General features: G+C 46.4%; 1 gene segment (V, D, J or C); it reads right to left on the reverse strand.

Annotated features, from left to right (window-relative positions):
- Positions 1–482: 482 nt before the first annotated feature.
- LOC145348430 (Ig kappa chain V region Mem5-like) lies at positions 483–7,857 on the reverse strand. The segment is given in 4 exon segments: positions 483–888; positions 6,579–6,614; positions 7,317–7,622; positions 7,809–7,857. Coding segments are annotated over 4 exon segments (720 nt in total).
- Between the last annotated feature and the right edge of the window lie 9,258 nt (positions 7,858–17,115).

The raw sequence follows: 17,115 nt of genomic DNA on the forward strand, positions 1-17,115 counted from the left end.
CCAGACATATACTGAATATTCTTAATGTTTATTACCTTTTACATATTGACATCGACAGAAAAAAGACTTGAATAAACAGCCCAGTCAGAGGAAGCTGGAGAAATTCACAGGGAGAATGGAGGTTTATTAAAACACTTGTGGAGATTTTCTCAATAACATGAGAATCCTGTCCCTTTAAACAGTGACTAAAGCTTCAATTGTAACTGCAGGGTGAGCAGGAAGGAGGTCTGGTTTACTGAAGCAGATACTTCAGAGGGTCACATTATTTCTGTACAGCTGACAATCTTCAGCATCTTCGAGAGGTTTTACTTGTGATCACAAGTCCACACTGTCCCCATCAAACACTCCAAGGACAGGAACAGCGGGGGTTAGATACAGAATAAAGCTCCCTCTACGGTATTCCAATAATGTTCTTTAACCTCTGACCCTCAGAAGTGTCTCAGACTCAGTCCCAAGAAGGAAGAGAGTTGTAATTCAATGCTGACAGTGACCTTTGCCCTCCCAGCTCACCCCTGTTCTATTCCAAGTTGTGTCTCCTCTGTGGACTGTCTCTAACACTCTAGGCACATTCTGAACTCCTGACACTCTTGCTGAGGGGAGAGGAGAGGCTCACGTGGGTGAGGGCACAGGAGAAGCGAGCGTTGGACTCCCAGTCGGAGCCAGAGAGGGTCAGCAGGCTGCTGACGCTGTAGGTGTTGTCCGAAGCTCGTAGGTAGTTGCTGGTCTGAACCCCGTTGGAAATGGCTGCACCATCCTTCTTCCACTTCACCTCCACCTCATCGGGATAGAAGTGATCGGCAAGGCACACCAGGGTGGCAGTGCCCTTGGTCTTGACCTCCTCTGGGGAGGGGGGCAGCAGGGTCAGCGTGGGTTGTGAATTCTCACGGGCTGAAAGAGAAGAGAAGGAATTTTAATCACTGCCATTTTCAGGCTTTCAACATCCCGAATATTAACTGGGATCAAATCAGTGTCAATGTTTCAACGTTGCAGAATTCTGAAAATCCATTCCAGGGGAACTTTTTTAACCCATACGGAACAATCCCAACAAGAGAAGGGGCAGTTTTAGCAGTTTTAGAGAATGAAACTGGGCATATGAAAGGTATCATCTTTTAAAATGGAGAAATTCCCAGGGCCGGGTGAAATGTATCCCAGGATGCGAAGTGAAGCAAGGGAAGAAATAACAGAGACTCTGACCATTATTTTCCAATCCTCTCTGGCTACAGGTGTGGTGTGGGTGGACTGGAGGATGGATAATGCTTTTTAAAATTTAAAGCTGATGGAATCCATGGGAAAGTGACACATTCGATTTCAAATTAGTTCAGTGTCTGACTTTAAAGGTTTGATTTTAAGCTGGTTAAATCATTTTACAATGTTACTGAAACATTTGTAAAGAAGATTACTACAAATTCAGCACTGAAATGGTTAATAGTGAGAGTAGTTAAAGACACAGTGTCCCTTTAACAGATTGTTAACCAGTCAGGAAGCTGGAACTATTGCTCAGTCTGTCTGGGGGAAACAGGTTGAGCATCAACAAACCTCAGATCACACATAGATCAGGAGAACTTTATCCCAGAACATTGGAGCAGACTTGGATCAACACACTTCACACAGGATTCCCATTGGCTGGTGTAGAAGCTTCTAGATTTCATTTCAAACCTTACTGCCCAGCACTGGGCTGAGGTCAAGGGTGAGGCTAGAATTAGTCTCAGTGTCCAGGGGTCAGACAGGGTCACTGCTCCGAATGACCCCATGAACTCTGGAGGGTGCGAGTGTGTGGAGAATGGGTGAGAGTCAGGATCAGGAATCTCCAACTCCAAAGACGGAATTACATTTCTATAACACCTGTCAGCACCTTAGAATGTCCCAATGTGTTTTGCAGCTCATTGTGCACAGCAAGATCTCGGGAAGCCGAGTGAGAAAGAACAGTTAAGCAGATTTGTAGTGATGTTGATTGAGGGATGAATATTGACCAGTTCATCGGGGTGAACTCCCCTGCTCTTCTTCCAATAGTACCATGGGATCTTTTACACCCCCTGAGAGGGCAGATATCAGATTGTCTCATCTGAAAGATGGGAGGCCTGTAGTTTAGAGGGGGGATGTGACAGGTGCTGGCCCTTTCCCCGTAAGGATTTTGGAAGTGGATGGGGAAAGTGGGAGGTGAACTAGAGAAACATCTTTGTTGCTGCTGAAACTCTTGCTATCTGCTCAGTCACAACTAATAAACACACAGACACATCAGACAAACATCAGTCTGTTTCTGTGGATTCTCTGCTGCTTTCAGTTCAATGAAGAGTGCAGGAGGACATGGCAGGAGCAACAACAGACAGACTGAAAAATGAGGTGTTAACCTGGTGAAGCTACAACACAGAGACTGTGTACCAAACAGCAGAAGCAGCAAGTGATAGACAGAGTTAAACCATCCCACAACCAATGGATCAGATCTAAGCTCTGCAGTCCTGTCACATCCAGCCGTGAATGGTGGTGGACAATTAAACAACTCACTGGAGGAGGAGGCACCACAAATATCCCCATCCTCAATGATGGAGGAACCCAGCACATCAGTACAAAAGATAAGGCTGAAGCATTTGCAGCAATCTTCAGCCAGAAGTTCCGAGTGGATGGTCCATCTCGACCTCCTCCGGAGGTCCTGAAGACTTGTGCTCCAGAACTTCCCGTGTCCCTAGCCAAGCTGTTCCAGTACATCTACAACACTGGCATCAACCCAACATTGTGATAAATTACCCGGTTATGAACTGTGCACAAAAACAGGACAAATCCAATCCGCACAATAATCGCCCCATCAGTCTACTCTCGATCATCAGCAATGTGATCTGAACATATCCAGAGTGATACCAAGCAGCACTTACTCAGCAATAATCTGCTCACTGACACTCAGTTTGTGTTCCTCCAGGGTCACAAGAACATAAGAACATAAGAAATAGGAGCAGGAGTAGGCCATCTAGCCCTTCGAGCCTGCCCCGCCATTCAATAAGATCATGGCTGATCTGTCATGGTTCAGTTCCACATTCCCGCCCTCTCCCCATAACCCTTAATCCCCTTGCCTATCAAAAACCCATCAACCCGTGTCTTAAATATATTTAGCGAGGCAGCCTCCGCCACTTGAACGGGCAGAGAATTCCAGAGATTCACCACCCTTTGAGTGAAGAAGTTCCTCCTCAACTCCGTTCTAAACCGCCTCCCCTTTATCTTGAGGCTGTGCCCCCTAGTCCTACTATCCTTTCTGAGCGGGAAGAGTCTCTCCACCTCTATCCTATCCATCCCATTCACCATCTTATACGTCTCAATGAGATCTCCCCTCATTCTTCTAAACTCTAACGAGTACAAGCCGAGTTTATTCAGCCTCTCCTCATATCTCAACCCCCTCAACTCCGGTATCAGCCTAGTAAACCTCCTCTGCACTCCCTCCAAGGCCAAAATATCCTTGCGTAAGTGCGGCGACCAAAACTGCACACAGTACTCCAGCTTCGTCCTCACCAATGCCCTATACAGCTGCAGCAAGACCTCCCTACTTTTATATTCAATTCCCCTCGCTATGAAGGCCAGCATCCCATTTGCCTTCCTGACCACCTGCTGCACCTGCAGGCTGGGTTTTTGCAACTCATGCACAAGGACCCCGAGGTCCCTCTGCACCGTCGCATGCTGCAGTTTTTTGCCATGTAAGTAATAGTCCTTCCTACCATTATTCCTACCAAAGTGGACAACTTCACATTTGCCAACATTAAATTCCATTTGCCAGTTCCTGGCCGATTCGCCCAGCCTATCTAGATCCTTCTGTAGACTCTCCATACCCTCTGCACAATTTGCCATTCCACCAATCTTGGTGTCATCAGCAAATTTCGACACCATACACTTGGTTCTCTCCTCCAGATTATCTATATAAATGGTAAATAGCTGAGGCCCCAGCACCAACCCCTGGGGCACTCCACTAGTCACCAACCGCCAATCCGAATACCACGCATTGACCCCCACTCTCTGCCTCCTATTTGACAGCCAATCCCCTATCCACGCTAACACCCTATCCCCAACTCCATGCCCCTTAACCTTCTGCAACAACCTCTTGTGAGGCAGCTTATCAAATGCCTTTTGAAAATCAAGAAACACCACATCCACCGGTCCTCCTCTATCCAACGCACAAGACACATCCTCATAGAATTCCAATAAATTCGTCAGATATGACTTCCCCTTAATGAAACCGTGCTGCGTCTGCTCGATCAAACAATTCTCCTCAAGATGCCTCGCTATTTTCTCCTTGATCACGGATTCTAACATTTTACCTACAACAGATGTTAAACTAACCGGCCTATAATTCCCTGCCTTTTGCCTGCCACCCTTCTTAAACAACGGCGTAACATTAGCCGTTTTCCAATCTTCTGGCACTTCCCCAGAATCCAGCGACGTTTGGAAAATAATCACCAAGGCTCAGTTCACTGAGGTCACTCAGCTCCTGACCTCATTACAGCCTTGTTTCAAACATAGAGAAAAGAGCTGAACTCCAGAGGTGAGGTGAGAGAGACTGCCCTTAACATCAAGGCAGCATTTGAGCAAATGTGGCATCAAGGAGCCCTCGCAAAACTGGAGCCAATGGGAATCAGGAGGAAACTCTCCGCTGGTTGGAGTTATACCCGGAACAAAGGAAGATGGCTGTTGTTTGGGATTTAACTCTACAATCTATATTAATGAGCTGGATGAAGGGAATGAGAGGAATGTCACTAAACTTGCTGATGATAAAATGAAAAGTAGAAATGCAAGTTGTGAGGAGGATAGAGAGTCTGAAAAGGAATACAGATAGGTTCAGTGAGTGGGAAAACATTGGCAGATGGAGAATAATGTGGGAAAATGTGAGGTTGTCCAATTTGGCAGGAGGATTGAGCAGAATACTAGCAAACTGGAGAGATTCTATCGAGTGATCTGGGTGTCTTTGCATCCTGGAACAGGAAAAAATTAGGAAGGCAAATGGAATGTTGCTCTTCATTCCAATGAGGATGAGTATAAAAGGAGGGATGTTTTGCTAAAGCACATTGGGAAAATCACACTTAGAATATTGTGGACACTTAGGGTCTCCTTACTTAAGGAAAGATACAGGAGAATTGGAAAGAGTTCAGAGATGGTTCACTCGGCTGATTCCACCGAGTAAGGGATTGTCTTATGAGGAAAGCTTGAGCAAGTTGGGCCGATACTCATTGGAGTAGAACTTATTCCACCACCTCAGCACCATCTTCACCAGGGCAATTAGGGATGGGTGATAAATGCTGGTCTGCATAGAATCACAGAAAATAGGAACAGGAATAGGCCATTTGGAGAAATGGATTGGCCATGCTAAATTGCCCCGAGTGTGTTCTTTAGGTGGGTTAGCAATGGTAAATGCGCAGGGTTACAGGGAGCCTGGGTAAGAAGCTCTTTTGGAGAATCGGGTGAAAAGATTTCCCTCACGTCTCTCAAAATCTGCTGCCTCTGTGATTAAGGGGAAAAGTTTCCTCATATCTACCCTATCTCTGTCTCTCGTAATTCTGTCAATGGACTGAATAGCCTCCTCCTGCACTGTAGGGATTCAATGGCTAATAAAAAACTACATGGACTGTGTAAGGTTTCCACGGGTGAAGGGATCCATTTTAAATGAACCCTGTTGTGACCAATCAAGGGTGGGATTCCAGCTGATTACTCCTCACCCAGAGGAAAACAAAATTGGGATCCGGTTCAGGAAGTTAACAAATGAGGGACCCAGTCTGAGGACTGGTCACAACGTGTACACAGCAAGATCCCACGCACAGCGATGAAACAATCAGCATTTTCAGTGATGTTGGATCCGGGATAAATATTGGATTGAACTCATTCCAAAGAGAAAGTAACAGAGAGTCTCCCCAGAAGCCTGGAACACTGAAGCCACTGGATTGTGAGCCCTGCTGTGGCTGTTTGTCATCAGAACTTCAGCAAGAGATAAGCAGGGAGTGGAGAGAGCAGAGTGAAAGCTGGGGCAGGTGGCACCTCGGTGTCTGACTGTGCTGCTGCTGTGATCAGTTATATCAGAGAGTGAGACAGAGAGTTCAACTTCACATCAAACTCTGCCTGTGTGTGTCAGACTGAGACTGACAGGAGTCTAGAGAGTGATTTCACTCCATGCTGCAGGAATGTGAACACAGTCTGCAAACGTCCAGATCTCCTCCACACGGTGGGTAAAAGCTGCTTACTTATATCTTGCTGCTTAAAGGGGGGAATGGAAGGAAAGAAATACAGCTGGACTCCCTGTTCTACACAGTAAAAAGTCTGACAACACCAGGTTTTAGTCCAACCTATTTATTTGATAATATTCGATAATATTTGAGAATATTATCAAATAAATAGGTTGGACTAAAACCTGGTGTTGTCAGACTTTTTACTGTGTTTACACCAGTCCAACGCCGGCATACCCACATCATGACTCCCTGTTCTACACAGTGTTCTTCAATCAACCATTTCATTGACTGCAGCTTCCTCACTAACACCTTCAACTATTCAGTATTTGTGTTTGAGAAAGTTTCAGCATTGAAAGGGTTAATAACGGAGGATTGGGCTTTACTTACTCAGTCTGAGTTTGGTTCCTTTACCAAACGGAAAGCACACTGACAGCTTCCAGTGGAGGAGCTGTACAAAAACCTCTGTCTCTGACTCACTCACTCACTCACTCATGTCTTTCTCTCTCACTCTTTCTCTCTCACTCTTTCTCTCTCTCTGTTTCTCTCAATATCTCTGTGTTTTGTTGGGAGAGTTGAGAATTCTAAATTGAGGTGATAAATCTTTCAGCTGCTCTTCATATGTGGACATGGAGACTAAGAGGGAAACTCGAGGCCTTCAGCGAGCAGTGGACACCACAGGGACTGGAGTGTGTAGTGGACAGTGTAAATAATTTGTTCAGTTTCCTTTCTTGTGTTCATTAAATATTATATAAAACTGTGGGATGTGTCAGTACAGGAGGTGGTGCTGTGTGTCCATTATTATATATTATATAAAACTGTGCGATGTGTCAGTACAGGAGGTGGTGCTGTGTGTCCATTATTATATATTGTATAAAACTGTGGGATGTGTCAGTACAGGAGGTGGGACTGTGTGTCCATTATTATATATTATATAAAACTGTGGGATGTGTCAGTACAGGAGGTGGGACTGTGTGTCCATTATTATATATTATATAAAACTGTGGGATGTGTCAGTACAGGAGGTGGGACTGTGTGTCCATTATTATATATTATATAAAACTGTGGGATGTGTCAGTACAGGAGGTGGTGCTGTGTGTATTGGGGTTTTTGTCAGGCTTTGTATCACTGTGTAGGAGGAGCTGTAATATGGCTGACAGTAATAATCAGCGACATCCTCATTCTGAACATTGCTGATTGTCAGGGTGAATCTTGTCCCAGATCCACTGCCGGTGAATCGGTCGGATACTCCTGTGAATCGAGATGTTGCACCGTAGATCAGCAGAGCCGGTTTCTGTCCTTCTCGCTGTTGGTACCAACTCATGTAATTATAGCTAACAGATTGACTGGTCGTACAGGTGATGGTGGCGGTCTGGCCCAGGCTCACTGACAGCACCGGGGGAGTCTGGGTCACGCTGATTTCTCCATTGATACCTGAGGGGTAATAGAGAAACAGAGTGAACTAAGAACTGTCACAGAAAGAGGCTGTACAATGAGATATTGTTGGAGACACTGACTGTTCCTCTCCTTTCAGCATTTTCCCTTCAATCACAAGTCAGGAGAATTGGATTGAAATGGAGAGCAGGGAAATATTCAAGGTGGAAGGAGAGAGATTTGTACCTGCGATGCAGAATGCCAGAGGCCAGAGCAGCTGGATGGCAGAAATCATGGTGTGTGCTCGTGTCCCTGTGCCTGGTTACTGATAAACTCTCCCTTCACTGGGCTCTGCTTTATAAAGCTGCAGCCTGTGAGAGTCTCACAGCCTGTTCCTCAGTTTGTAAATGGTGTGACCCAGAGAAACCACGTCAGCACCTTTCACTTCCTCTTCTTCTCTCCCCGAGAGGCTGAGGGACAGAGTCTGAGGGACAGAGTCTGAGGGTCAGGGACTGAGGGTCTCTGTCCCTCAGTCTCTGTCCCTCAGTCTGTCCCTCAGTCTCTGTATCTCACTCTCTCAATATCTCTCCCTCACTCGCTGTCTCTGTCTCTCTCAATATTTGTCTCTCAGTCTCAGTCTTTCTCTCTCGATATCTATCCCTCAGTCTCTGTCTCCATCACTCTATTGATATCACTCCCTCAATTGCTGTCTCTTTCACTCTCTGAGTGAGTCTTCATTAGTCTATGTTTCTGTCCATCACACTCTCACTGTCTCCCTTTCTTGTCCTTCCTGTCTCACACTCTTTGTTTACCCTCTCATTCACTCTTTCTTTCTCTCTTCTCATTCTCCCTCCCTCTATTCCTCTCAGTTTCTCCCTCACTTTATCTCATAGAGTCATAGAGGTTCACAGCACGGAAACAGGCCCTTCAGCTCAACTTGTCCATGCTGCCCATTTTTTTAAAGCCCTAACTCCAGTTGCTGTATTTGGCCCATATCCCTCTATACCCATCTTACCCATGTAACTGCCTAAATACTTTTAAAAAGACAAAATTGTACCCGCCTCTATTACTACCTCTGGCAGTTTGTTCCACCTCTGTGTGAAAAAATTGCCCATTTGGACACTTCTGTAACTCTCCCCTCTCGCCTTAAACCGATGTCCTCTAGTTTTAGAATCCCCTACCTTTGAGAAAAGATGTAAATTATCTATTTGATCTATGCCCCTCATTATTTTATTGACCTCTATAAAGTCACCCCTCAGCCTCCTACGCTCAAAACAAAAAAGTCCCAGTGGATCCAACCTCGCCTGATAACCAAACCATCAAGTCCCGGTAGCATCCGAGTAAATCTTTTCTGCACTCTTTCTAGTTTAATAATATCCTTTCCATAACAGGGTGACCAGAACTGTGCACAGTATTCCAAGTGTGGCCTTACTAATGTCTTGTACAACTTCAACGAGTCGTCCCGATTCCAGTATTCAATGTCCTGACCAATGAAACCAAGCATGCCGAATGCCTTCTTCACCGCTCTGTCCACCTGTGACTCCACTTTCAAGGAGCTATGAACATGTACCCCTAGATTTCTTTGTTCTGTAACTCTCCCCAATGCCCTACGATTAACTGAGTCAGTCCTGCCCTGGTTCAATCTACCAAAATACATCACCTCGCATTGATCTAAATTAAACTCCAGTTGTCAGTTGTCAGCCCACTGGTCCAATTCTGGTTGCAATTGGAGATAACTTCCTTCACTGTCCACTATTCCACCAATCTCGGTGTCACCCACAAACATATTAACCGTACCTCCTATATTCTCATCCAAATCATGAATATAAATGACAAACAACAATGGACCCAGCATCGATCCCAATGGCACATCGCTCATTCTCTTTGTTCCTCTGTATTCTCATCTCACTCTGCCCCAGAAGAGGCACCATCCTCCTGGTATCCACTCTGTCAGTCTCCTCACAATCTGATATGTTTCAATAAGATCACCTCTCATTCTTCTAAACTCCAATGGGTTCAGGCCCAACCTGTCCAACTTTTCTTCATGAGGTAACCCCTCACCCCAGGAATGTGTCGGGTGAATCTTCTCTGAACTGCTTCTAATACAATGATATCCTTTTTCAAATAAGGAGACCTTAACTGTACACAGTATTCCAGATGTGGTTTCACCGAGACCCTGTACAGCTGCAGTAAAACTTCCCTATTTTTATATTCCATTCTCCTTGTAATAAACACCGACATTCCATTTGTCTTCCTAATCACTTGCTGGAGCTGCAGACTAACTTGTTGTGATTGATGTCCCAGGACAGCCAGATCCCTCTGTAGCACCGAGTTGTACAATCTCTCTCCATTTCAATAGTTTACTGCTTTTCTATTCTTCCTGCCAAAGTGGACACCTTCACATTTACCCAGGTTGTACTGCAAATGTGTAGCCACTCACTTCCCCTGTCCCTATCTGTTTGCAGACTCTCTACCTCCTCTTGGTAACTTACTTTTCCCACCTATCTTAGTGTCACTGGGAAATTAGTTCCATTCATTCCCTTCATCCAAGTCATTGATATGGATTGTGAATAGTTGTGGTCCCAGCACTGATTGTTCCAGAACTCCACGAATTACAGCTTCCAACCCCAAAACAATCATTTATCCCCTCTCCCTTGTTTCTGTGAGCTAACCAATCCTCTATCAATGCTAATATGTTACCCACACACCATCTTCTTACCCACACATCATCATATCTTGTGTAGTAACATTTGATGTGGTAATTTATGAAATACCTTTTCAAATTCCCTGTACATCACAGCTACAAGTTCCCCTTTATTCATTTTGCGACCTCCGCAAAGGTGGACAATGACATGTGCAAAACAGAAAGAAACTGATCCACATCGACCATGTCCCCACTGGAACCTCCAATAGGGACCAGTAAACATGGGCCTCCTTCCCACTGGAGCCTCCAATAGGGACCAGTAAACATGGGCCTCCTTCCCACTGGAGCCTCCAATAGGGACCAGTAAACATGGGCCTCCTTCCCACTGGAGCCTCCAATAGGGACCAGTAAACATGGGCCTCCTTCCCACTGGAGCCTCCAATAGGGACCAGTAAACATGGGCCTCCTTACCACTGGAGACTCCAATAGGGACCAGTAAACATGGGCCTCCTTCCCACTGGAGCCTCCAGTAGGGACCAGTAAACATGGGCCTCCTTACCACTGGAGCCTCCAGTAGCCGAGCTTCAAACTCCACATTCTCTCCATCACATCCGCCTCTTATTTCCAGCTTGTCCCAAATGCAGTGGGTCTGGACTCTGTATCACACCAAGTGTCATTCCAACAGCAGTCCTGACCTCACTGACTTATCACCCCTGGCCTCAGTGATCTATTGCTCCTGACCTCACTGACCTATCACGCCTGGCCTCAGTGATCTATCACCCCTGACCTCACTGACCTATCACCCCTGGCCTCAGTGATCTATCGCCCCTGACGTCATTTACCTGTTACCCCTGACCTCACTGACCTGTCACCCCTGACCTCACTGCCCTCCAATTCCCTCCATGGCCTCACTCCTCCCTACCCCTGTGTCCTGCTCCAGACTCACATTTCTCCCTCACCTTCCATCTGCTGACTCTGCTCCCCAGCTCATCGCTGCTTCCTTCATCTCACCATTGAGAGCAGAGCCTTCAGATGCCCAGGTCCTGCTCTCTGACCTCCCACCCTTAATCCCTCCCCCTCTCCAAGTCTTTCCTCTCATCAAACTCCATCCTTTCACCCAAGCCTTCGATCTCTCTTCCTAAACTACCCCCAGCCCCTCCCCCATTCCTCTTATGCTGCTCTGTGAAACATAATGGGCTATGTTGTACACTACGGTGCTATATAAATTCAGGTTCTGTGTGGATTTTGGTTGGGGACAGAATTAGACACAGTGGTGAAGGCTCTTGCAGTCAAATATCCTGCTGACAGGATCCAGACTTCAACACACAGAATGGGACATTGTGTAAAGTAGGAATTATTAAAAATGTATTCATTGATGGGATGTGGGTATCACTGGCTATCCCAACATTTATTGCCCATCCCTAATTGTCCTTGAGAAGGTGGTGATGAGCTGCCTTCTTGAACCGCTGCAGTCCATGAGGTGTACACACACCCACAGTGCTGTTAGGGAGGGGTTTCCAGGATTCTGACCCAGCGACAGTGCATGAACGGAGATGTATTTCCACTTCAGAATGGCATGTGGCTTGGAGGGGAATCTCCTGGTGATGTTGATCCCAGGGATCTGCTACATTTGTCTTTCCAGATGATAGTGGTCATGGGTTTTGAAGGTGCTGCCTCAGGAACCTTGGTGAGTTCATGCAGGGCATCTTATAGATGGCACACACTGCTGCCACTGTTTGACAGTGGTGGAAGGATTTAATGTTTGTGAATGGGGTGCCAATCAAGTGGGGCTGCTTTGTCCTGGATGATGTTGAGCTTCTGGAGTGTTGCTGGAGCTCTACTCATCCAGACAAGTGGAGACTAGTCCATCACACTCCAGACTTGTGCCTTGTAGATGGTGGACAGGCTTTGGAGAGTCAGGATGTGAGTTACTGGCTGCAGGATTCCTATCCACTGACCTTCTCTTGTAGACACAGTATTTATAGGCTGGTCCAGTTCAGTTTCTGGTCAATCAGAACCAACAGGATTTTACAGTGGGGGATTCAGCGATGGTAATGACATTGAATGTCAAGGGGAGATGTTCAAATTCTCTCTTGTTGGAGATGGTGATTCCGTGGTACTTGTGTGGTACGAATGTTACTGCTTCAATATCTGAGGAGTTGTGAATGGTGCTGAGCATTGTGTAATCATCAGTGAACATCCCCACTTCTGAAGGTCATTACTGAAGCAGCTGAAGATGGTTGTGTCTCAGACACGACCCTGAGGAACTCCTGCAGTGATGTCCCAAAGCAATCTCAGATTGTTATCCACTAACACCAACCATTTTCTCATCATATTGGGCGGCAGGTTGACACACTCATTAACACTACTGCCTCACAGTGCCAAGGACCCAGGTTTTATTCTTGGCATGGGTCACTGTCTGTGTGGAGTTTGCATGTTCTCGCCATGTCTGCTTGGGTTTCCTCTGGGTGTTCCAGTTTCCTCCCACAGTCCGAATGACCAGCTGGTTAGGTGCATTGGTCATGCTAAATTCTCCCTCAGTGTCCCCGAACAGGCGCTGGAGCGTGGTGACTAAGAGATTTTCCTGGTAACTTCATTGCAGTGTTAATGTAAATCTACTTTTGGCACTAATACTTACATTTCAACGTAAAAGTCCAATAACTACAGCCATCTTCCTTTGTGCTGGGTGTGACTCCAGCCAGCGGAGAGTTTCCCCCTGATTCCCATTGACTCCAGTTTTGCGAGGGCTCCTTGATGCCACACTCAAATGTTGCCTTGATGTTAAGGGCAGTCACTCTCACCTCACCTCTGGAGTTCAGCTCTTTTCTCTATGTTTGAATCAAGGCTGTAATGAGGTCAGGAGCTGAGTGACCCTGGAGGAACACAAACTGAGTGTCAGTGAGCAGGGTATTGCTGAGTAAGTGCTGCTTGATAGAACTGTCAACAATTTAAATCACTTTACTGGTGAGTGAGAGTGGATTGATGGGGCAGCAAGAGGCCAGAATAGATTTATCCTGTTTTTTCGGTGTCCAGGATATACCTGGGCAATTTTCCACATTGCTGGATAAATGCCAGTGTTGTAGATGTACTGGAACAGCTTGGCTAAGGGCGTAACAAGTTCTGGAGCACAAGTCTTCAGGACTATTGCTGGATTATTGTCAGGAGACAAAGTCTTTGTGGTACCCAGTTGTAAATGTATCAGCCTTATCTTTTGTACTGATGTGCTGGGCTCCTCCATCATTGAGGATGGGGATATTTGTGAACCTCCTCCTCCACTGAGTTGTTTAATTGTCCACCACTATTCGCGGCTGGATATGGCAGGATTACAGAGCTTTGATCTGATCCATTAGTTGTGGGATGGTTTAACTCTGTCTTTTGGTTGTTGCTTCTGCTGTTTGACACACAGCCCTGTGTTGAAGCTTCATCAGGTTAACACCTCATTTTTCAGTATATCTGCAGTTGCTCCTGCCATGTCCTCCTGCACTCTTCATTGAACCAGGGTTGATCCCCTGGCTTGGTGGTAATGGTAGAGTGGGGGATATGCTGGACCATGAGGTTACAGATTGTGGTTGAGTACAATTCTGCTGCTGCTGATGGCCCACAGTGCCTCATGGATGCCCAGTTTTGAGTTGCTTGATCTGTTTGAAATCTATCCCATTTAACACGGTGGTAGTGCCACACAACATGATGGAGGGTATCCTCAATGTGAAGATGGGATTTTATCTCCACAAGGACTGTGCGGTGGTCACTCCCACTGATACTGCCATGGACAGATCCATCTGTAACAGGCAGGTTGGTGAGGGTGAGGTCAAGTATGTTTCTCCCTCTTGTTGGTTCCCTCCCCACCTGCCGCAGTCCCAGTCTAGCAGCGATGTCCTTTAGGACCCAGCCAGCTCGGTGTGTGGTGGTGCTACTGAGTAACTCTTGGTGATGGACATTGAATTCCCCACCCAGAGTACATTCTGTGTCCTTACCACCCTCAGTGCTTCCTCCAAGTGGTGTTCAACATGGAGGAGAACTGATTCATCAGCTGAGGGGGGGACGGTATGTGGTAACCAGAGGAGGTTTCCTTGTCCGTGTTTGACACGGTACCGAGAGACTACATGGAGTCTGGAATGTTGTTGAGGATTCCCAGGATAACTCCCTCCTGACTGTATCCCACTGTGCCTTCTGTGCTGGGAGATTGGAGGTAGTGAACACGGTTCACCATTTTCTCCCGTCTCAGTAACAAACATCCAGCTGCTTTGAGCTCCTTCTTTCACTTCCTCTGTTGGTTACGTTTCAATCTTCCGATCTGACAGTCTTTGCAGTTATTTTTGACACTGGGGATTTGTGCTGTGGTCTGAATCTCTAACAATAACTGTCCAATCAGTGAAAAGAACAACAGCTCAGAGCAGTCAGGACTGAGGAGCCAGGCTCACTGGGAAACACATTGGGAAGATCAAAGCCATGGTCTTCATCTCCCGATACAAACTCCACCCCTTCCCCTTTGGAGCGTCTGACACTGAACCACACAGTCCACAGCCATGGTGTCCTATTTGACCCTGAGATGAGTTTCCCACCACATCATCCACTCCATCACTTAGAACACCTATTTCCACCTCGGTAACATCTCCCGAGTCCTCCTGCCTCACATCATCTTCTGCTGAAAATCTCATCCGTGTCTTTGTTACCCTCTGAACGTTACTATTCCAATACTGTCCTGGCCGACCTCACACCTACCACCCTCCGTAATCATCAACTCACCCAGAACTCTGCTGCCCGGATCTGAACTCACACCAAATCCCGTTCACCCACCACCCCCTGTTCTCACTGACCTACACTGACCCCCGGTCCAGCAATGCCCTGATTTTAACATTCTCATTCTGCCTCTCAAATCCCTCCCTATCCTATACCCTCCCTACCTCTGTAACCTCCTCCAAGCTGCCTAATTTAGTGTGCTCAGTAATCTTGGATATGTGACTCTCTGTTCCTTCATCCAAGTCATTGACAAATATAGTGAAAAGCTGAGGCTTCAGCACAGATCCCTGGGGACATCACTATTCACAGCTTGCTGATTGGAATAACGCACACACTATCCCTACTCTCTGTCTCCTATCTCCGAACCAATTCCTTATCCATGGCAAAAGCTTTCCTCTAATTCCATACTTTATTCACAGCCTCTCGTGTGGCACCTAACCGAATGTCTTCTGGAAATGCATAGAAATAATATCCAGAGACATTCCCTTCTCGAGCACATTAGTGGCTCACTAACAAATGTAACCAGCTTAGTTGAATGTGTCTGACTCTTTTGAAAACAATGCTGACTCTCTGATCAGTTCATGTTTCTCACTCGTTCTGTCTCTAATAAAACATTCCAGTGAGTTTCCCACAACACACATTAAACTGAGCTGTTAGCTGTGAATGACTCTAGTAAAACAGCTAGTACATACATGAGGGGCTGAATGGCCTCCTCCTGTGCTGTAGATTTACCTAACTCCTTGACTGAAACATCTGGATTGGAAGAGGAGGTTAAACAGTGAGTTGAACTTAGACAAAGTGTTATTAGTGGGTCATGTCCAATGTACATTGTGTCCATCTCTCTCTCAAAAAGATGGCAGCAAATTTCCCAAAAAACTATGTGCCATTGGAATGGGAAAATGGGAGATTTTCCTGCCATTTTCTGGGCATAATTAGTTGAGTATCCCGCACTTGGTGTTTCACAAAATCCACGAGGGATTTACGCCAGTGGACGGGGTTAATCCCACCCGTGAGAACTGAATCAGAAACCCCAAATCCCTGCCTCGTGATGGTTTTCCCCAACCTAATTCCCCACTCCCCTGATCACAGGCCCCGACTTCCCCATCCCCACCTCCCCTTCCCCAATAGACTGGCCTCCCGATGGCTTCCCCAATACCCCCCACCCCTCCAATTGTCAACCCCGACACCCCACTCCCTGATCACCAGCCTCCTCCTCATGGCTTCCTCAACTGGAAGGTTCCTGCTGAACTCAGCAACAACTCTGGCCTCCCCCGCCCCCCACACCAGCTTCTAAACAAACATCAGTGATGGAATTGTGGGGACAGGCAGAAAGAAACTTTAGTAAAAGTCAAACCAGCTTTACAATCATCGTCATTGCTCATGCATTTTGACCCGAGCAAACCATTCGGAATCATTTGTGGCCTCGCCGTACTTTGCAGTGGGATAGACACACAGCAGATGTACAGTTGAGAGTGAGGTTCAGTCAGATATAGAAGGAAAACTCAGTCAGTCCAGCAGGCAGAGAAGACTTGGGCTTGATAAGGCACATGGGAGGATTGGAAGGCTAAACAGCATCTATTTTAATACAAGGAGCCTGTCTGGTCAGGCAGATGAACTTAGAGAGTTGGTCAGCATGTGGAAATATGAGATTGTTGTAATCACTGAGATATGGTTGAAAGAAGGACAGGACTGGAATCTCGACATTCCAGGGTATAGAAGTTCCAGGCGTGATGGGGGTGGGGGTGGGGGGCGGTGTGAGAGAGGAGGGGATAGTGTTTTATTGATTAAAGAGACCAAGCCTGAAGTAATGAGGGAGGAGGTATTGGAACGCTCTTCAAATGAGGCCATATGGGTGGAGTTGAGAAATATAAAGGGTGATCATTGTACTGGGATTATACTACAGCCCTCCCAACACTCAGAGGGAGACAGAGGAGCAGATATGTAGGCAAATCACAGAGAGAGGTGTGAGAGGAATAGGGCTATAGTAATCGGGGATTTCAACCTCACCAATATTAATAGAATCACCTCAGTGTGAAAGGATTAGACAGGGTGGAATTTTTGAAGTGATTCCAGGAGAGCTTTTTGTGTCAGTAGATAGATAATCCAACTCGGGATCACCAGTGCTCGACCTAATCCTTGGGAATGAATCCTGGCAAGTTGTTGAAGCAT

The sequence above is a fragment of the Carcharhinus amblyrhynchos genome, chromosome 9, assembly GCF_965287045.1.
Source record: "Carcharhinus amblyrhynchos chromosome 9, sCarAmb.v2.hapA, whole genome shotgun sequence".
Taxonomy (NCBI): Eukaryota; Metazoa; Chordata; class Chondrichthyes; order Carcharhiniformes; family Carcharhinidae; genus Carcharhinus; species Carcharhinus amblyrhynchos.